This window comes from Callithrix jacchus, chromosome 6 (genome assembly GCF_049354715.1).
Source record: "Callithrix jacchus isolate 240 chromosome 6, calJac240_pri, whole genome shotgun sequence".
Lineage (NCBI taxonomy): Eukaryota > Metazoa > Chordata > Mammalia > Primates > Cebidae > Callithrix > Callithrix jacchus.
This window is the reverse complement of record NC_133507.1, coordinates 53,255,117-53,275,614: the sequence shown is the minus strand read 5'-3', so window position 1 is coordinate 53,275,614 and position 20,498 is coordinate 53,255,117. Positions and strand designations below refer to the sequence as shown.

The following is a 20,498-nucleotide window of genomic DNA, read 5'->3' as shown; positions in this document are numbered from 1 at the left end:
TTTGCATTTCTTTCTGTCCTTTTTGGCCCAGTCAGTTTTCTGGAACTTCTGGATTCTGAGGGTCAGCGTTTTCCCCTTTTCTTAAAATTTTTTTTTCTTTCTGCCCTCTATTATCAGGGTGTGGGGAGAGAGAAACCTCGGTTTAGTTCTTCCGCAGGGATCGGGAGAGAAGCTTTCGCGGATAGTGAACTGCTGGCAAAAAATTGTCTCTGGGCTGAAAGCTCCCGGAGGCCCGGCTCCGCAGAGGTCAGGGTGTGGTTCCTCTGAGAGCCGAAGGCTAGTGTAGCCCGCCGGGGTGCATACGGACCCGGAGCCAGGCAGGAGGACCAAGGGAGAGGACAACGCCGGGATCCGTCCCAGCTACAGGGATCCCCGGCCGGCCGGCTGCTTGGCCTCTCGGCCCTCGCAGCCCTTTTGCCTCCGCCCTCCAAGAGACACCTTGGCCGCTTCTTTGCCCCAAGGAATCTTTCCTTTGGATCCCTGGGGTGGGATGTCTGAGGGCTGGCGGAATCCGACTCACCTTCCCGGGACTAAATTAATCAGCCTGCGCCCCCACCCTCTTGTCCTGGACCCGGCCCTCTTAAGCGCGTTCTGCCTGGGTGTGTACGGGGGGGGGGATGCTTCTGTGCGCTGGTGCCAGGGCGCTCTGGCTTCCCTCCCCGTCCGTGCGTGTCCACTCGGAGGCTCTCTCGGGCCGAGCCTTTCCTTTCGCTGGCTGGGCCCAGTGGCCGAAGAGGGGTACGCGAGTGGGGCGGGCTGGCGGAGCGAGCCCTGGAGAGGCGGACAGGAGGGCGGCGGAGAGCGCTGGGCCGGTTGTCTCCAGCGCGCACTATCGCGGGCGCGTAGTAGATGTCGCTGTTGTCCGTGCTTACGCGGCCGGCCGGCCGGGCTCTGGAGCACGTGACCTGAGAGGAGGCTGCGGCTCAAGGCCATTTTCAAATCTCATTGGCTTGGTTGTCATGTGGTCGGCAGAGGCATCCACAATTACACGGGGAATGTTTTCCTAGAGATGTCAGCCTACAAAGGACACAATCTCTCTTCTTCAAATTCCTCCCCAAAATGTCCTTTCCCAACAGCTCTCCTGCTGCTAATACTTTTTTAGTAGATTCCTTGATCAGTGCCTGCAGGAGTGACAGTTTTTATTCGAGCAGCGCCAGCATGTACATGCCACCACCTAGCGCAGACATGGGGACCTATGGAATGCAAACCTGTGGACTGCTCCCGTCTCTGGCCAAAAGAGAAGTGAACCACCAAAATATGGGTATGAATGTGCATCCTTATATACCTCAAGTAGACAGTTGGACAGACCCGAACAGATCTTGTCGAATAGAGCAACCTGTTACACAGCAAGTCCCCACTTGCTCTTTCACCACCAACATTAAGGAAGAATCCAATTGCTGCATGTATTCTGATAAGCGCAACAAACTCATTTCGGCCGAGGTACCTTCTTACCAGAGGCTGGTCCCTGAGTCTTGTCCCGTTGAGAACCCAGAGGTTCCCGTCCCTGGATATTTTAGACTGAGTCAGACCTACGCCACCGGGAAAACCCAAGAGTACAATAACAGCCCCGAAGGCAGCTCCACTGTCATGCTCCAGCTCAACCCTCGTGGCGCGGCCAAGCCGCAGCTCTCCGCTGCCCAGCTGCAAATGGAAAAGAAGATGAACGAGCCCGCGAACGGCCAGGAGCCCACCAAAGTCTCTCAGGTGGAGAGCCCCGAAGCCAAAGGCGGCCTTCCTGAAGAGAGAAGCTGCCTGGCTGAGGTCTCCGTGTCCAGTCCTGAAGTGCAGGAGAAGGAAAGCAAAGGTCGGTATGAGCAGAGTTGCCTCCCAGCGGGGCGCGCAGCCCGGGAACCGGCAGAGAGGGAGCGCCCGGGTGCCCAGCGCCGAGCCGGCGCCCGACTTGGCAGGTGCTGCTCCGCCTGGCTTTTAGAGGGGTGATCTCAGCCCCGAGATAGTCCCCGCTTCTCCCCTGCTGCCCTGGCCCTCCCCGCCAGTCCTGGCCCCACGCTGATGGCGCCCGGGCAGAGGAAAAGCTTGCCGGTTTTATTTTTCCTGAGCTAGACCTGAAACACAACAAAAGAGCGCAAAGGAGACCTGCGGCTGGTAAAAACGACCCCAGAGCCTCCTTTCTCCTGCTCAGATTTGCAGTTCCAGTTTTGCCTTGAGCCCAATAATCATTTTAAGGTTACCCAGGGCACCGTGTTCGTGTTCAAGTGTATGCACCCCGCATCCTGCGAGCTTGGGGGTGGTGAGGAGAACGAGATGGCTGGGCTGGTTAGTGCTTGGGCTGGGGAACAGGACTTCCTGCCTTTGCTGGACTAGGTAACCTTGGCTTTGTTTAGGAAAAGTGCCGCAGGCTTTGCAATCCGTCGCCAAAGAGGGCAAAAGCGGAGGGGGAGAGTGGAACCCGCATTGCCCACTCTGTAAGGTCAGCCTTAGGGCTGGGCTAGGGCAAAGAGCCATGGATCTGGCTTACTGAGAAAGAAATCTACCCCTGCTCCTCTTCCCCAGTGCTCAGAGGTGGGCCACAGTAGGGGGCTTTATTTCTGGGGGAATGCTTTTGTGTGGGGGCCAGAAGACATGAAAAATTCAGGAAATTCTGGGGAATGCAGCAATACCCAGGCAGGGTGAGGAAGGTGTTCTCGCTTCCCCTTGTATCTTTTGAAAGAGAATGGGCACCTATAAACCTGACTGTGGGGCTCCCTGACTGCCTAGGAGAGGTGGGGAAGAAGCGGCAGACTTGAGGACCTGAGGCAGCAGTGGGATTGGTAGGCTTGTCCAGGTTGTGACTTATTCCCCTCTGGCCCTGTCAGGAGCTGAACCCTTAGAATGTTGCTGGGGAGATCTGGAAAGTTTACTATTATACTAATGTTTTGTACAAGTCAGAAAGTTGAAAGAGAGAGAGAGAACCCAAATGCAATGTCCTGCCATCATGTCATTTAAGTAATGTGGCATCAATGTAAGATTCCCTTCCAGGGCCCACTTCATGCGAGTAATGTTTAATACTAGCATTTTCCAAAGAGGCCTGGCTGCCAGCAGGGTCATGGCCAAGGGTACCTTTGAACAGACTGAGCAAAAAAAAAAAAGTCTTGATTTTTTTTTTCTTCTTCTCCCTTTAATTTTGTTAGAGGAAATCAAGTCTGATACACCAACCAGCAATTGGCTCACTGCAAAGAGTGGCAGAAAGAAGAGGTGCCCTTACACTAAGCACCAAACGCTGGAATTAGAAAAAGAGTTCTTGTTCAATATGTACCTCACCCGCGAGCGCCGCCTAGAGATCAGTAAGAGCGTTAACCTCACCGACAGGCAGGTCAAGATTTGGTTTCAAAACCGCCGAATGAAACTCAAGAAGATGAGCCGAGAGAACCGGATCCGAGAACTGACCGCCAACCTCACGTTTTCTTAGGTCTGAGGCCGGTCAGAGGCCAGGATTGGAGAGGGGGCACCCCGTTCCAGGGCCCAGTGCTGGAGGACTGGGAAAGCGGAAGCAAAACCTTCACCGCTCCTTGTTTTTTGTTTTGTTGTATTTTGTTTTCCTGCTAGAATGTGACTTTGGGGTCATTATGTTCGTGCTGCAAGTGATCTGTAATCCTTATGAGTATATATATATATATATATATTAAAAAACTTAGCACGTGTAATTTATTATTTTTTCATCATAATGCAGGGTAACTATTACTGCGCATTTTCAGTTGGGTCTTAACTTATTGTAGAGCATCCATCCATCCAGCAATGTGACTTTTTCATGTCTTTCCTAACACAAAAGGTCTGTGTGTGTGGTTAGTACATGAACTCATGGCATTTTGAATACATCCAGTACTTTAAAAATGACATATATATTTAAAATAAAAGATTAAGAAAACCCACAAGCTTGGAGGGAGGGGGACTAAAAAAGCACATTACAATGTATCTTTTCACAAATGAATTTAGCAATTGTCTTTGGTGAGATGGAACATTGACGATTTATGCCTTGTAGCCTTTCCCTTGTGGTGCATCTGTGGTTTGGTAGAAGTACAACAGCAACCTGTCCTTTCTGTGCATGTTCTGGTCGCATGTATAATGCAATAAACTCTGGAAACGAGTTCGCTCCCTCTGCTTTCTGAAATGGAAATATGTTATGGTGTAAATGAAAGCCTGTGGTGAGATTATCTACTGGTTAAACACCCTGTTTGGGGCATTTGAGTTGGGGAGTGATAGACTAATAGGGGAAAGGAGATGGGCGAAAAAAGCTGGAAGAGGCCTAGGGTATTGGATTTTGGCAGTGGTTGGGGGAGAGGAATGATAAGCCAACCTGAGAGTGCAGTTTTCATAATTGGGAGAAAGGGGAGTCTCCTCTTTCCTTTCCCAGCCCCTAGTGATAGTAACATAATTGCCACTCTCAATGGGTGTGAGCTTCCCTCTGGCCTGAGCCTGGTAAGTAAGCCTATACCCCAAGCCACTTTCTCCTCAAAGCTTCCCATTTGTGTATTTTCTCCTCTTTGGTTTTGGTTGTGTTGTTTTTAATGCTTTCAGTGGCATCTTGGTGATTTCTGGCTGGCGAGCAATCATCAGGGGCTAGGTTGAAGCTAGTCTTGCCCACCTGGAAGCTGCCGGCCTCCATTACAGGAGCAAGGACAAGCAGCAGTTTAGCACTGCAGCGGATCCAATTCTGCCCCCTTTCCCTCAGCCCTACCCCATTCCAAGCGCAAGACAGCCAGACCTCAGAGAAGCCGAGGATGGGTGAGTTTTCCCATCCCACTTTGCCTTGGTTTCCTTGTGGTCGGGTTTTGTGCTCTGTCATTACCTTTTAGTGTCCCACATGAAATTTTTTTAAAGGAAGAAATGAAAAGATTTTCCCCAGTCTTTCCTTTATTTAATCACAAGATGCTGGCTGGAGCTGCTGCATCTGGGATGCAAGAAAATGCAGAAAGGGTGACTGAAAATTTTGCAAATGAACATGACTTCCCATGAACTCCAATGTTCCATTTGCTGCCATGGCCCGGGAGACTCCCAGCAGCTTTCGCCGGCTTCTGCAGGATCCCCACTAGAGAGCCCAGACTTATCTAGTCCTGTTGGGAGTGGGGGGTGGGGGTGGGAGTGAGGAGAGGCCTTTTGTGGAAAAGCGAACAGAAAATTCGTTACCCCAGGGCCGGCCTGCGGTTTCAAACAGCTTTCAGCAGTTTCACAAAACACATCCTTTCCATTTCTTCCTTTCTAAATGTTTCCCTAAGAACAAACTATTCAGGTGCTCTAAGTCCTCATCCAGGGAGTCTCTGGGACCGTGGCCTTCAGAATTCTAAACTTCCTCCCCCAAACCAGGAACATTCCAAGACAGACTCTTTTAGGGGACCGTTTCCTGGGGGTGGGGGAGAGGGCTTGGAATCAATGCTAGATTGAAAACATTGGAATAGGTTTGCCCCAGACTTAACACCAGTTGGGCAGGAGGAGGGTAATTTTGACTTAGCCGTTTCTCCGAGCGTGTGGGGAGCGCCACTGATTGTTGTTAGGGGGACCTATCTTGGAGGAAAGTCTGAGCTACAAGGCAAAGGCATCCCCTCTGGAACAAAAATCAGAAAGCTATTGGCAAAGGTAATCAATCAGGCCATAAGTAGCCATTTACTCTCTTCCTTTTCGGGGCTGGAGGTGGGCCAGGAGCCCTCCAAGGATGAGCTGGATAACTTGTGGAACGAGGAATATGCCCTCCGCCGGCAGCGCCCCGGCGGCTTTTGTCTCGGCTCCCAGCCGGGCTTCCGAGGCTTTGTACCATGGATTTGGGAGTGACAATGGGCATTTCCCTCAGATTCAAGGCTGCTTAACCTCACCTCTGGAGGGAAAAAAAATTCACAAGGGAGTGGCTTAAGGACCCGGCCATTCGTGCCAGATTTTTAGACATTTTGGGAGTCTCCTCTGAGGCCTTTAAGTGCTAACCGCGCGAAGCGGGCCTGCCTGGGGAGACTCACTGAGGCAGGGCTGGGGCGGCGGGCGGGAGCGGGCTGCTCTAGCATTTGGGTTCTGCCCTGTGGCGTGTTCTCTTCCAGGGCCTTTCCAGCAGCACCGGAGATGAGGCACCGTGGCCGCCACTGTCCGTGCTGCGCCAACTAGCCCGGCCGGCCGCCCTTCCGAGGGCAAGCAGAAGCCCCTTCGCGTCCGCCGCCGCCGCCGCGCCAGGCCGCCCGGCTCGTCCCTCGGGCCGCGGCGTGTGCCCAGCCTCACGTCGGGGTGTGTGTGGCCGCGCGGGCGTGTGTGAGTGTCGCAGGGGGAGGGGGCACTCTGAGCTGCTCCATCCGTCCGTTTTATTAGGGACACATTAATCTATAATCAAATACACCTCATAAAATTTTTATTGAAAGGCATAATATCATTACAGAGGTCTTCCACCTGTTTTAAACAACACGACAAGCTGTGAGCGAGCGTGTGTGGGGGGATGTGTGGGGAGGGGTGGGTTTGGGTAAGGAGAGAGGAGAGGGGAGAACAGCTCCCCTCGGGCGCCAGGGGCCGCCCCCGAGGGCCCGCCTGCCTCGGGCGATACCCGGCCTTGCACCTCCTCGGCTGCTCCATGTGCCCTGGACGCGCCGCCCGCGGCTCGGGAGCTCCGGAGCCAGCGCCGGGGCTTGGACTGCAAGACCGAGGGCCGCAAGAAGAAGCGAACAAATAGTCCCCAGCGCCTCCTCCGGACGCGATCGCGTCTGTGGTCTCGGCAGCCGCTGGGCGGGCCCGGCCGGGCCGGGCCGAGCCGAGCCAGGCCGAGCCGGCCTCCTGAACCTGGGCCTGCGGGCTCTAATTGCGGCTCTTATGTTGATGATTTTTTTTTTTAATCACAGCAGCCCCCAGTTTAGCGGACTGATTTACTCCCGGTATTGGTAAATATGATCACGTGGGCCGCGCGACCAATGGTGGAGGCTGCAGCCTGCGAACTAGTCGGCCGCTCGGGCGCCGGCGGGGAGCGGCTCCGCGGCGGACAGTGTAACCTTGGGTGGGAGCGCGGGGCGCCTCAAAATGTCTTCCAGTGGCACCCTCAGCAACTACTACGTGGACTCGCTTATAGGCCATGAGGGCGACGAGGTGTTCGCGGCGCGCTTCGGGCCGCCGGGGCCAGGCGCACAGGGCCGGCCTGCAGGTGTGGCTGATAGCCCGGCCGCCGCCGCCGCCGAGTTCGCCTCGTGTAGTTTTGCCCCTAAATCGGCCGTGTTCTCAGCCTCGTGGTCCGCGGTGCCCGCCCAGCCCCCGGCGGCGGCGGCGATGAGCGGCCTCTACCACCCGTACGTCCCCCCGCCGCCCCTGGCCGCCTCTGCCTCCGAGCCTGGCCGCTACGTGCGCTCCTGGATGGAGCCGCTGCCCGGCTTCCCGGGCGGTGCGGGCGGTGGCGGTGGCGGGGGTGGAGGCGGCGGCCCGGGCCCCGGTCCCAGCCCTGGCCCTGGCGGCCCAGCCAACGGGCGCCACTACGGGATTAAGCCTGAAACCCGAGCGGCCCCGGTCCCCGCCACGGCCGCCTCCACCACCTCCTCCTCCACTTCCTTATCCTCCTCCTCCAAACGGACTGAGTGCTCTGCCGCCCGGGAGTCCCAGGGGAGCAGCGGCCCCGAGTTCTCGTGCAACTCGTTTCTGCGGGACAAGGCGGCAGCGGCGGCGGGGGGAACCGGGCCCGTGGCAGGGATCGGGGCCGGGAACGGGACGGGAGGTTCGTCGGAGCCCTCTGCTTGCAGCGACCACCCTAGCCCCGGCTGCCCGCTGAAGGAGGAGGAGAAGCAGCATCCGCAGCCGCCGCAGCAGCAACTTGACCCAAGTAAGTGCAAAAGAAATTGCCCCCTGATTTATTGCTGAAACCTGTAAGGCTCGAATGTGCAAAACTGATAGTTTTACTAACCTATAAAAACGTCTAGACGCCTACCCAAGCCTAGGCGAGCAACACGCATCCATAAAAAAGCTCCCCATAACCACGTACCCTGGGCGCTCGGTTTGTACGGTAAACAGCGCGGGCATTAAGGCTTTTATGATAATTCCCCCCAAGTTGTGAAAAGCGGCCATCCTTGGTGAAATTAATTTAACGACCTCTCTTCCCCACCCTGTCGTCTCCCCCTGCCTCCTCTCCGCCCCTCGCTCCCCGTCTCCAAACCCCCCTCTTTGTAGACAACCCCGCAGCGAACTGGATCCACGCTCGCTCCACCCGGAAAAAGCGCTGTCCCTACACCAAATATCAGACGCTTGAGCTGGAGAAAGAATTCCTCTTCAACATGTACCTCACCCGGGACCGGCGCTACGAGGTGGCCAGGATTCTCAACCTAACAGAGAGACAGGTCAAAATCTGGTTCCAGAACCGTAGGATGAAAATGAAAAAGATGAGCAAAGAGAAATGCCCCAAAGGAGACTGACCCGGTGCGGTGCTCGCGGGAGCGCTCAAAGGCAGCGGTTTTTGTTTTTTGGTTTTTTTTTTTTTTTTTTTCCTTTGTGGGTGCTTGATTTCCAGAAACTCTCCAACGACTTGGATTTCTTTCTTTTTTTTTTTTTTTTTCTTTTTTTTTTCAGTTAGAAGTGACTGTGTGGTTGGTCTCTGTGAGGTATTTGGGGGACTCTATTTGCTCGCTTATGTGTTGGAAAAACCAAGTGGCTTTGGGGTTTCACCCTATCCCACACCCTCCCTTTCCTGCTCCATTGGTTCCTTAGGAAATGCTATATTTTGTGAGTGCACGCTGGCTTGGGGAGCCCTCTCTTGTGTAAATGTCCCCCATATTTCTGAAAAGTGCTGTAGTTTAGTCCCCCCACCCCCTTCACTGCCCAAACAGGGGCCAAGCGCGCCCCATTTCCAAGAATGAAGGCAGAGCGACAACAGTGCGGACACCCCTGCTGCAAGCCCCTGCTGAAGGCCGGCCGGGTTGCCCAGCAGTTTCAAAAGCCCCCTTTCCTCAGGGAGCCCGCTGCACCTCGGCGGAGATCTTCAGTGAGGCCTAGAGAAGAGCCCAGGGCCTCGGGTGGGTTGGGGTTTCGACCTCAGTGCATTGGACGTGCGGCTCTCTTCCTTGAGGGCTGGGCTCGCGTGGGCGGCCGCGGGTGGTGGCTCTTCCAGTTCCTGTCCGAGGACCAGTTGTAAATGTTACTGCTTCCTACTAATAAATGCTGACCTGATCAATGGAGCCCAGACGCTGGCCCTGAACGTTGTGTGCCTGCTTTTTCTACCTTTCTGCAAAATATCACACTCGGGATATTTCTCCTCCACCCCTGGGAGGGAGACATTGTTAAAAATCCCTGGCCCTTCCACCTGACAGATCTCTCTGATGTGTCTCTGAGCTTCCATTTGTGTGGGGAGGTGTGGCCTAGAGCACAGACCCTGGGGGAATGTTGGTGCCTCCCCAAGCCTTGTTCCAGCTCCTCTGGGAACTCCGTGCTTGGGCACAGTTCAGCTTAGCAGCAACGCCCAGAGGAGCCAGCAGGCCCCAGAAGCCAAGAACTTTCAGGCTGGGGCTTGGGTACAAAGCACCATAGCCCTCCCTGGCTCCTGGAGCCCACGCCGCTAAACCCCTTTCCAAACAAGGGAAAAGCCAACTCTGCACTCTAGATCAACTCCCCCAGCTCGGCCAGGCTGGCTGGCTCCGAGAGGTCCCAGCCGGTCAGGCTGTGAGCTTCTGCCCCTCCCCACCAGAGCCCCAAAGTGACCTTAGCGATCAAAATGGTCAAGGCTCTTCTCCCCAGCCACCTCCAACCCACCGCCCCTTCCCCCCCACCCAGATTCTGTGTATGTTTAGCCCCCAGCTTGGCCCTCTGGGGGCTGCATTCAGGGTCTAAAATGAAGGTCATTGTAAGTGAGGGTTCGGGTGAGTACAGCCTTTGCAGCCCGAAGAGGCAGCGGCGCCGGGTGGCCTGCGCTGGGCAGAAGGTGGGGGCGGTAGCAGAGATCTTGGGGGATCCTGATGAAAGAGGGGACTCGAAGAGAAAGCAGAGGGGGCTGGGAGGGAAAGCCAAGACCCAGATCCGGCAGAAGGTGCTGCGTACCCCTGCCCCTGTGGCCAGCCCGGTACCTAGGGCTCTTTGAAAACAGGAAGAGCCAAGGTGTCATAAAGCCATCTAGCCGGCCAGACGTCTGGAGGTAATGAGTTTACGACAGGCCCGGCACTTTGCTTTGAAACCATCTCATTTTGATGTTTGTGTTTGTGGGAGGAAAGGAAAAATGCAGACAAAATTGGGTCTTAAAATCTAGACAATAAAATATAAACAAGACTGTGTTGGACCAAGAAGGCAGGGGCATGGGAGCCCCCGGGTGAGGTGTGAGCACCTAGGAAGTAAACATGAGAGACTTAGTAAGGAAGAAGTGATGAATTTCTGATTTTTAAAATAAACCGGGTGCTGGAATTAGCCTAATGTGGTGGGATTTTATAATATTTTGACTATGACCACAGTTTAGCTGGTTCTTTGGAGAAAAAAAAATTGGCCTGTTATTTCGGGGTCCAGCAATTAGTGATCTTAGGATATTTACCCAGGTAAGAGTCTCCCAGAAGTGTGGCTGGAGGGAAAAGATGAAGTTAGATGCCTATTCAGAATTTCCGTCCCTCCACTCCAAACTTTGAAGGAAAAAGATTGTTGGGATTTGTGTCTATTCACTTTTTAAAAATATGATTGTTACACCTAAACTGGACAAGAGCATTTTTGAAGATGAGTAAGAAGATTAACAGGAAACACTTAAGCCAATTGAATAGTTATATTTAAAAAAAAAATCTAGTCAAATTCCCAGTCAATTCAGTTCAATGATTTTTGATACACATTTTAAAAATCCCATTCATTGTAGAAATTCAAACGAACACAAACCCAAAGGGACTTTCCAGACAGCCACTCAGAGATCCAGCAAAAAGCTTTTGATTTGGCTTTGATTCCCCCCAAAATCGCCCAGCCAAGTGAGTCCAAAGCATTAAAGTTACATTGTTAAAATAGCAAATATTCATGATTTAATCCTAAAAGCAACAGCTGTGAGAGAAAAACAAAACACAACAATGCTTGACTTCTGTAATTTCTTGGTTGCCAAACTGTCTGGTTCCTCTGGAAAAGAAAAAGCCTCTTGGCAGTTTATATTTAGAAAGTTGTAGGTTTTGTTAAATCTAGCCTGTCGTATAATTGTTTTTAAAGGCGCAGCTGGGCGGTTACAGCATGGGGACCTTAGGTATCTGGCAAAAGAAGGGCTGAAAGCTTTTAGAAAAGGCACTACTGGAAGCTGTCGGGAGCACACATTAGAATACCCTAGGCATACAGGAGCCCCTGTTTGCTGTTCTTCACTTGTTGACAGTCCCAGGAATGAAGCATTATTAGTGTCAGCAGTCCAAGCCCCAAACTAAAGAACAAGATTAGAATTGGATTGACATGAATAAAAGGAAGTTAAATTCAGTGGACTGGAGGTGGCATTTGGCCACTAGAGAGCGCTGTTGCTCCACTTTCTGATCTCGTAAAGCTTGAATTGCTGCGGAGGAAGGTTTTAATTAAAAATATTTACAATCTTATTTTTAATTCCAAATTAGGATAAATTTAACAAAAATAAACAAGGTGCACTATTAAATTCTTCGTGTTTGCTGGGCATAAAATTTTGGCTCAGTCAGTGCTTCAGAAAATTTAGACTATGGCACAGCTGAGCCTACAAAACATAAAGTAATTCTAGCAAAACAGAAACCTGTAAATAGCATAGATCTTTGCTTACTAAGGTAATCGCGCTCTTTTTCTACTCATATTATAAACGGAATGCTTAAATACATGTTAAAATTTTTTTTGTTCAAAGAGGAAATGTTGTGTTGTAATGTTTTCTAAATTTGGCCTGAATATGTATGAATGAATATTCTAGTGTTCGTCTTTCCCGCCCCCCCCCCGCCCGAGGAATCACGCAGTTCTAGAAGGTGCCTGGTATTGTCGAGATCCTGACTCTCTCCTTCATTTTTTCCCCATTCCATTCCAAAATCCACTCCTTTATCCAGGGTTCAAATACGCGCGCGTGCGCACACACACACACACACACACACATATGCCAAACTGAAAAAAGGGGCACAATTACAAAGGTAGCTCCAAGGCTTTATTGACAATAATAATCTTTTAATTGGGTATTTGCAAGGTTGAAGGACAAATCCTTAACTGTCAGAATCAGTTCGTTCACCTACGGATTTAACGAAAGTTATTATACTTGGCAGTAACCAGCAGAAAAAAACAAACCCACAAAAACAAAAAAACAGAAAAAAAAAACCTTGCTCTCCACCTCAAGTCTGCACTCCCTACTAATTTAAAATTAAATAAAGCACGTCTTTATCATCTCCAGATTCATTAACGATTCCTTTACCTTAACCACTGTCAGTCATTCCCATTAGAAATAATTGAGTCAGACATTATCACCTCGCTACGTCTGTTCATCTCGACTTCATTTTCTCCATTTGTAAAAATGATATTTCAGTCCACCCGGACACACGCCAGGATCGCGCTCGCAGGCTGGGCCATCCCACAAGGAGCGAGGGGTAGCTGAAATCGCTCGCCGGCTTGCGGCGTCTCAGAGGCCGTCTGGGGTTTTCGGAAATTTGCATTTGGTGTGGAAAGCCGGCGTGGTGCGTTTAGCTTGAGTGGGGGCGCCTTCGAGATCTGTTTCCAAGGCTGTGGGCCTGGCGCCCTCACGACATTGTACCTATCCCGAAGGAAATGGGACTCAGTTATCCAAAGAGCCCACGAAAAAGGCCGGGCAGGAGAGGAGAAGACACACACACACACAACAGATAACCACTACATTTATTGGACATTGAAACCGGAGCAGAGAGGGAAAAGAAGAGTGTGGGAGGCGGTGGGAAGTGCGTGGGGGAGCCAGGCAGCTTGGGAGAGAGCTGCTAAAATCAGGAATACTTTGTCGATTCACACTCGACTGGCCCACATGACTTGGGCTGCTTTTCTTCATCACTGCTCACAAACTAGGCTGAGCCTTCTCTTTCTCTGCTTTGGGAAAAATTCGTAACTTTGAGGCCCGCGCGCTCTCTAGGCAGTAATTTCACAGGCTTGGCAGAGGAACTAGGATCATTAGCAGAAGATGGGCCGCCTGCAGCTGCCTGGAACCGGCGCGATCTGAACGCCGGCCCTCCTGGGGGATTCGCGGGCGTCGGCCCCCAGCGCTCCTCCAGGAACCGCAGCCCGCCCTGGTCCGCTGTGCGCTGGGGCTAAGACCCGGGAGCCGCCTCCTGCCCGAGGAAATGCCACCCTCCCCACCGTAAGCCCCGCTTTCCCGCCTCAGAACGTTTCTAACCGCTCTTCTATTCACTCTCTCAGCAAGGCTAATGCCCCCTCCTGCATTCTTCAGCCTCCCCCTGCGCTCAAGGCTGACGTCTATCAAGGGTGAAATGACGGAAACTATATTCATGGGCATGATTTCCATTAAATATCAATTAACCTGGGAGCCTCGGCCAGGCAGGCGGTGCGTCAAGGGTAAATGTACATCTCATTTCCACAGCCCACTCGGCTGGAAAAGAAGGGTTTTGATTTGATTTGATAACGCCAGGATCTGGGGCCACACTAGCGGCTTTTAATCCAACCACTTCGATATGCCCCAACTCAAATGCACGGTCCGGTCCGTCACACCTCTTGTCCACGTTCCCTGGGCTGTGCCCGTTTGTCCAGAGCTGCAACAGCCACGGGCAACCTCTGCTGGACTGCCCTAGGAGCTCGGGGAGGGAGTAATTTGCTCTGCAGCCTCCTGGAAGTGGCCTCCTTGCCTCCCCCAAGTCTAAAGCTCCGCCGCGCCCCCTCCCTGCCGGCTGCGGCCCGGGTTCCCGCGGCCCCGGGGGCACAAGGAGCCCTTGGCAGTGCGGCTTTATGGGCCCCCTTTAAGGCCGGCGGAGGCATCTCGGGCCAGGCCGGGAGCGGCTCTCAGTTCGTTGGCCGAAGCAGCTGAAGTGCGCGTGGATCCCTCCGCGGGGCTCTTCGCTCCGGCACGCTGCCTCTCGGTTCAGTGCTGTGCTGCGAAAATGCCTCGCCGGTGCGCACCGGGGCGGCAGCCTCGGCGGCGGGGGCGAGAGCGGCGAGCGGAGGGCGCGGGGGGGGCGCGGTGAGAGGTGGCGGCGGGCAGAGGGTTTTTTTTTTTTCTTTTCCCTCCAGAGCGGGGGTTTGTAAACCGAGGCCAGAGTGTCCCCGTGGGCCGGCGCACTTTTTTTCTTGCCCCGGTGCGCTCAGGCCCTCCTGGTGCCTGAGAGGAAATAGTGAAGGCAGCGGGGCAGGTCGCCCAGGGCGTCGGCAATTATATTGCAGCCGAGCCGGGGCGCGCCGGGAAAGGCCGGGAGGGCGGCGGCGCGTGGGGGCTGGGCGAGGCCCCGCGACCCGCGAGGGAGGCGGCGCGAGGCCGAGGCGGCGGGCGCAGGAGCCGGGCATGAGCGCCCAGTAGCTGAGCGCCCGCGGCTGCTCGGCCTCAGAAGCGACGCGGGCGCGCGGGCGTCAGCAGCAGCGAGGTAGTCCGGCGGCCCAGGCGGCGAGAGCAGCCGTCCCAGAGGCCCCCGCGGCAGTGCGGCCGAGCAGAGGCGCGCTCCCTGCCTGCTTAGCACCGCCCGGGCCGCCGCCGCCGCCGCCCCAATGAGTTCGTACTTCGTGAACCCGCTGTACTCCAAGTACAAGGCGGCGGCCGCGGCGGCGGCGGGCGAGGCCATCAATCCCACTTACTACGACTGTCACTTCGCGCCCGAGGTCGCCGGCCGTCATGCGGCTGCCGCAGCAGCCCTGCAGCTCTATGGCAACAGCGCCACCGGCTTCCCGCACGCGCACCCGCAGGCGCACGCGCACCCGCACCGGTCCCCGCCGCCCTCCGGGCCAGGGTGCGGTGGTGGGGGCGGCCCGGGCCAGGACTACTTCCATCCCGGCGGGGGCAGCCCGGCCGCTGCCTACAAGGCCGCCCCTCCTCCTCCTCCGCATCCTCTGCCTCCGCCGCCGCCTCCCCCCTGCGGCGGGATTGCTTGTCACGCGGAGCCCGCGAAGTTTTACGGATACGATAACTTACAGAGACAGCCGATTTTTACGACCCAGCAAGAGGCCGAGCTGGTACAATATCCTGACTGTAAATCGTCCAGTGGTAATATTGGCGAGGACCCAGACCACTTAAATCAGAGCTCGTCTCCTTCTCAAATGTTTCCCTGGATGAGACCACAAGGTTGGGATGCAATTTTTTTTTAAGAGGGGAGAGGGGGAGAAATCTGCTTTCATCTCACGTTCGGGCTTTAAAACTACCCGTCCCTCTCCGTTTCCCCCTCCTTTTCCTTCTGTAGCCACAGTGGCTCTTATTCATAAAGTAATACAGACTTAAAAAAAAAAAAAAAAGTAGAAACCATGTAAAGATGATGGGGACAGAATAATTGTGAAGACCTTCTCTCTGCCCCTCTTGCTTGCACACCCTATATATATCGGAGCCTGTAGACCCCTCTTTCCACAAACCTCCAGCAACATGCAGAGGCACAATTACATTTTTAAAACGTTTATTTCCCCTGTTTTTTTGTTTTAATCAGCAGCTCCTGGTAGACGAAGAGGAAGACAAACCTACAGTCGCTTCCAAACTTTAGAGTTGGAAAAGGAATTTCTTTTTAACCCCTATCTGACCAGGAAAAGAAGAATCGAGGTTTCCCACGCCCTAGCCCTCACGGAGAGACAGGTAAAAATCTGGTTCCAGAACAGGAGGATGAAATGGAAAAAAGAAAACAACAAGGATAAATTTCCCGTTTCCCGGCAGGAGGTGAAGGACGGGGAAACCAAAAAGGAAGCCCAAGAGCTGGAGGAAGACATAGCCGAAGGCCCGACAAATTAACTTCTACCTTTAAAATTTTACCACAGACTATTAAAACTAATGATCACCATATGCTGTGGACACCACCTATTTTCTTTGTTGAAAAAGACTTCACCTGTGTTTCAAACTACCTTCATATCATTGCTCTTGAGGTTTCTGTGCTTTGAGAGGGATTTGGGTGTGTTAAAAAGTTTCTAGTATCACATCAGTCCTTGAGCTGTCCTATGGAAGGGTAATTTGATACTGACCTTGTAGCTATATTTTTATAATGGTTTTTAATGTCTGAGCTGGTGATTTCCTGAACAACGTAAACTTCCTAATGATTAGCATTTAATAATTGAATATAAAATGCTTTATTAATCAAACAAGTGCACTTGAACATTTAATCTTTATGGTGAGTAAATTAAAAGGAGTCTATTAATTTTTTTAAAAAATTATGTCTGCAGAATACTTTATATTATTTGATTACAATGCATTATTTATGGATTTTCTTTTTCTTTCTTTTATAATGAATGGTTCGGGTGCCTTTTGTTTACTCCTAAGAAGTTTCTTTGTGTATTTTCTAAATATAATATCTCGGGGAAAAGGCTGGGCCAAATATTTGAAAGCACATGTTAGCTGAAGAGTGTAACGTGTAGTCCAGCTCTGCAGCTTCCTTCAACTTCAGGAAAAGATTGGGCCAGTGACAAGAGTTTCAAGACAATGTCAAAGTTGACAATTATTTTTCTATAGTCCATACAAATTAAATAATCTAGAGTGAATAAATACTTGAAAAATTATGACATTTTTACTCATTAACTTTTCACTCTGGCAAGTCACCTTGTAGAATGTATCTCATTTCTTAACTTGCTTTCATTTTGAACCGCCCTTGTAATCTCTTGAAATCTCTAGCTCTGTATGCCGTGGCTGCTGTTGTGTTTTTTTTTCAGTAGATGCCGTATTTATTTGTATTGCCTTTGCTCTGTTTGCCTGCTAGTTTTAAACCAGCTTGCTGTGTTCGACATCGGTTGGTACATCCTCTGCTGTTCTTCAGAAAAGCAATAGCCTCACCTATTTGAAACAAGCCCTGAGAGCAAACGCAGAAAAATCTGAGTGTAAACAACCACTCCAGAATGTCTCTAGCTCCTTAATAAAGAAATGAATGTCTTTCTAGAGTTAGTGTCTTTGAGCGCCGCAAATACCCGTTTTCTCTGAGTCACTAGGCTTCTGTTTAATAAGAAAGGGGTGGAGTTACACACATCTCGAGCTGTTAAAAAAAAATCCTGCGGGGGGGCCCCTTCTCTTTCGTGAGAGGGCTGGCTAGTCTATGTTGCTCTAAATAATCTTGCTAAGATACTCTGAGAGCTTTGAACCTCTTAAAGGACTCAAGTTGTAGGCCCAGTGGGAGACGACCCAGAGTCCAGGTTACACCACAGCTTATTCCACTGAGCCAGTGTTGATACTGGGTTTTGGCATCTGTTATTAACGAGAGATCCATTTTCCCTTGGAGGCTGCTCCTCCAGCTGCCATTTTACAGGGGAAAGTGGGGGGCGGGCAAGGAAGAGGAGCCGGGAAAATAGAGGAGAAATTCAAGTAAAGTAACATTCCCGAAAAAGGGAAAGCACCTTTATTAGGTGATCATCAAAAAGCTCTCTGCTTTCTCTAACCATGTTGTTTTCAGAGGGGTACATTTTTATTTCCAGAGTTGCTTTTATTACATAGGTAAGAAAATGGAATCCTATAGTTCTGGGCCAGGGTCACCCCGTCGCGTTTTTTTGGGCCGTTTGCCTGTGGCTTCCTGGGCCACAGAAATATTGTCACTGGCCAGGTCAGAAGGAAAGCACCACCTGGCTTTCCATACTGGAAAGAAATGATGGCTGTGACATTGACCTGAACAAAGAAAGATAATTTTAAGTCACAGGTGGCCCAAGACTTAAAATATTTGCACTCCAAGAGACAGCTGTAAATGCACATGCTGGATTTGAGAAAGTTTTGCTCTGTGCACTGCTTGAGACTCTGCTGTCGGCTGATACAGAGTAAGGATGCCAAGGGCCAAGAGGCTGGGGAACACAGCCTCCAGTGTAAACCATCCAAAGACCAGTGCTGGCTGAAATCCAGCTGCCATGGATTTAAGGGACTTGGGACTCCTTTGTATATTAGCAAAACTGGCTGTCTCCTGCTCAGGGATGCTCACCAAATGCTTTTAGAACCTTGAAATGATTTGGGCAAGACTCACGTGGGAGCCCTAATATATTGGGTGGGTATGGAAATCAAGGAAGGCAGGGTAGGTAAAAATGTCATTTCTTCAGCATTCTGTGCTGGTCTGGAAGCGTACCTTCTGGCCCCACTGGACCCCTAAACCATGGTAAATTCATAGCTCATGTACAGACAAAGACTGTTGCAATAGCTGGTGTATTTTAGAATATAAATTTGGATGTATACATAGCTTACACACATGCCCAGAGTGTTGATTATAAATGTAGGTAAATGTTTCCTTTTGTAGCTAGGAAAGAGCATAGATTTGTGTTCAAATAAAGACCTTGGGGAATTACACATCACACACACACTCGCCACCTTCTTTCTTAAACTGACTAGACATGCCCACCCCCATTATCGTGTTTCATGCAGACAGACTGGCAGTGACTTGCGCACAAGGTGCCCTTCTAATTGGCTCAAATGTGTCAACATCAGAGCATTGAGGCAACAAGCGAACATTTTTTTGCTGCAGAAATTTGCATAAACCTTCAGAGAATGCTTTGCCATCCCAGGCAGCACTTTTCAGCCCTGGACTGCGGAGGTCTGCCTGGAGAGGTCTGTAAATGGTTTAGAGAAAATAGTACTCTCCAATGTTAACACTGAATGAAAGAACCAGGCCTTCTGAGTGATTAGGCTCTTGGTTTGCAACGACCAGAAACACACAAAAGAGGGTGTGGGTCTCAGTAGTTTTCAGAGAAGTCAGTTCAAGGATGCCATTTTGTGAGGTTCCACAAAGCCCAGTACATCGCTTACCTCTACACAAGTGGAGTAAATGCAAATATGGCTGCTTTTTCAGTGCAAAGTCTCTTCACGGCCCTCATTCCCCAAGCTGAAAAGGAGAGTAGTAAAGCTCTGCTTTTATTTGGTAAGACAGGGAGAGGATAATGAGGCAAATTGACCATTGCGATTACTTCTCAGAAAATTTTGGAATTGAACAAGTTCTTTGCTCAATTCCATACACACACACACACACACACACACACCAGTATACCAGTGTGAAGTCTTCACAAGCCCCATCTGCTTGTGTAATTTAAAATATTGTTTTCTTCTCCAATACAAAAGGCAGTGCTATTTCACATCCAAGCTTGTTGTGTTCTCTGCTTCCCCGGCGTTTGCTGAATCCTTGGGCATCTGGGGGTGAACATGGAAGGAGAGAGAACATTTTAATGGACCCTGGCTGCTGCTGTGGTTTCCTCTAGCAAAGTTAGGGCCCACTGGATTTTTTTCTAGAAAGAATATGACTTTTGCTGACAGATGGCAGCAAAAGTCCTTTAATCAAAAACATCCAAGGTCATCAGAACTTTTTCAAGGGATAACAAATGGCTTGCTCCAGAGGGTGCTGTGCTGCTTCCTGCTTCAGTTCACATACACTTCGGTACTTACTGGGTGTGAAGATGTTAATAGCAGAGAACTTATACACAGATATCCAGTGCAAATATTTGTAAAATAGTATTGTAAGTTCAAAGATACTGTCTTTAAAAGGATGGGGGGTGGTGATACTTCTTTCAGGCAGGTTCTAAAGGCTGGATGGCTATGCCCATGAAGGCAATGCTGGAGGCCAGCCAAGGACATTCACCTTCAGGGGGAGTTCTCCAGAGCAGTTCCTGTGAAAAATATAAAGGGAATGTGACACTGGCATTTGAGGAGAATGAATTATTCTTCTTTCTAGGCTGATCTGAGGAAGTCACTCCTCCTGAACAAATTTTTCTTTTCAGTATTGCACTGAACAAATTTTTCAATGGGGAAACATTTGGGGTCAAGGAGAGAGGGAAGAACTAGAATTAAATTCCATAACAATGAGAATTGTTCTAGAGGGGGACATAGACCAAGGAGTTTCAGAAGGAATCCAGAAACCACCACCCTGTCTGTCCAGTAAGATGTTTCTGTGGAGAAAGACCAGGCAGTGGGCTTTCAAAAGCATATTTCGATGAGATTGACAAGTACCTAAAACCATTTCCAGCCTTTAAGCTGGTTGGTGATTATCCTACGGCAGAACCTCCAGGGAATCGGAGGGACCCCAATTTACGTTGGAGTTGGGGGGCACACTTTCTTGGCCTGCAGAGACCGGGTGGGTTTTCTTCCCAAGATCACTGGGGTTAGCTTGCATGGAGATGAGTGGGAGGGGAGAAAACCGAAAGTGGTTGACTGGCTTTGGGGACAGGCCTTTTCCTGAGAGGACGGGAGGAGAAGCCAAGTGCCTGGCAGAGGATAAGAAATGGGGGAATGTTGCTGTGGGGATCGCTTCCCCAGAGCGTGAGCAGTACATTGAGTTCATTTTCCCTCCTTCTCAATGGCCAACTGCGCAGAGGTTTTGAGCCAAACCAGAGAAAAGAACACACACACACACACACACACACACACACACACAAATTCCTCGAAAAAGAAAGAGAAGTGGGGGAGGGAGGGAAGAACCACGAAGGGAAGAAAAAAGGGAAAGGTGAAGAGGAACAGAGAAAGAGGAGGGAGGAAGGAGAGAGAGAATGGAGAGAAAGAGAGAGGAGGAGGAGGAGAAGGAAGAGAGGAGGCGGGG

General features: G+C 51.2%; 3 protein-coding genes and 1 pseudogene across 7 annotated transcripts in view; 3 read left to right on the top strand and 1 right to left on the bottom strand.

The window, feature by feature from the left end:
• Positions 1-1,011: 1,011 nt before the first annotated feature.
• On the top strand, positions 1,012-4,081 carry HOXD10 (homeobox D10). Its single transcript, XM_002749303.7, has 2 exons — positions 1,012-1,804; positions 3,129-4,081. Exons 1-2 carry the CDS (start codon positions 1,060-1,062, stop codon positions 3,404-3,406), a joined length of 1,023 nt encoding a protein of 340 aa, XP_002749349.1. The 5' UTR covers positions 1,012-1,059; the 3' UTR covers positions 3,407-4,081.
• A 2,814-nt stretch (positions 4,082-6,895) lies between these two features.
• On the top strand, positions 6,896-9,127 carry HOXD9 (homeobox D9). Its single transcript, XM_035304475.3, has 2 exons — positions 6,896-7,762; positions 8,107-9,127. Exons 1-2 carry the CDS (start codon positions 6,976-6,978, stop codon positions 8,346-8,348), a joined length of 1,029 nt encoding a protein of 342 aa, XP_035160366.1. The 5' UTR covers positions 6,896-6,975; the 3' UTR covers positions 8,349-9,127.
• Positions 9,128-12,676: 3,549 nt separating this feature from the next.
• LOC108592169 (uncharacterized) overlaps positions 12,677-20,498 on the bottom strand; it is an 8,413-nt pseudogene continuing 591 nt past the window's right edge. The window contains exon 2 of the transcript XR_004744566.3: positions 12,677-19,099. The product of XR_004744566.3 is annotated as an uncharacterized LOC108592169 (transcript). The remainder of the gene's footprint in view (positions 19,100-20,498) is intronic.
• HOXD8 (homeobox D8) lies at positions 13,921-16,878 on the top strand. Of its 4 annotated transcripts, none has more exons than XM_035304472.3 (3): positions 13,921-15,106; positions 15,459-15,601; positions 16,710-16,878. In XM_035304472.3, exons 1-3 carry the CDS (start codon positions 14,536-14,538, stop codon positions 16,713-16,715), a joined length of 720 nt encoding a protein of 239 aa, XP_035160363.3. In that variant the 5' UTR covers positions 13,921-14,535; the 3' UTR covers positions 16,716-16,878. The 4 variants fall into 4 exon arrangements, with proteins under 4 accessions (XP_035160363.3, XP_035160362.3, XP_035160361.3 ...); XM_035304471.3 differs by having other exon boundaries at positions 15,680-16,878; XM_035304470.3 differs by having other exon boundaries at positions 15,462-16,878.

What these genes read in the sequence shown, in the direction of transcription:
- HOXD10 (XM_002749303.7), top strand. Translation starts at nt 1,060, where the DNA reads ATGTCCTTTCCCAACAGCTCTCCTGCTGCTAATACTTTTTTAGTAGAT. An exon ending in GCAGGAGAAGGAAAGCAAAG is followed by an intron (nt 1,805 to 3,128) that starts GTCGGTATGAGC and finishes TAATTTTGTTAG; the next exon opens with AGGAAATCAAGTCTGATACA.
- HOXD9 (XM_035304475.3), top strand. Translation starts at nt 6,976, where the DNA reads ATGTCTTCCAGTGGCACCCTCAGCAACTACTACGTGGACTCGCTTATA. An exon ending in GCAGCAGCAACTTGACCCAA is followed by an intron (nt 7,763 to 8,106) that starts GTAAGTGCAAAA and finishes CCCTCTTTGTAG; the next exon opens with ACAACCCCGCAGCGAACTGG.
- HOXD8 (XM_002749289.7), top strand. Translation starts at nt 14,536, where the DNA reads ATGAGTTCGTACTTCGTGAACCCGCTGTACTCCAAGTACAAGGCGGCG. An exon ending in TCCCTGGATGAGACCACAAG is followed by an intron (nt 15,107 to 15,458) that starts GTTGGGATGCAA and finishes TGTTTTAATCAG; the next exon opens with CAGCTCCTGGTAGACGAAGA.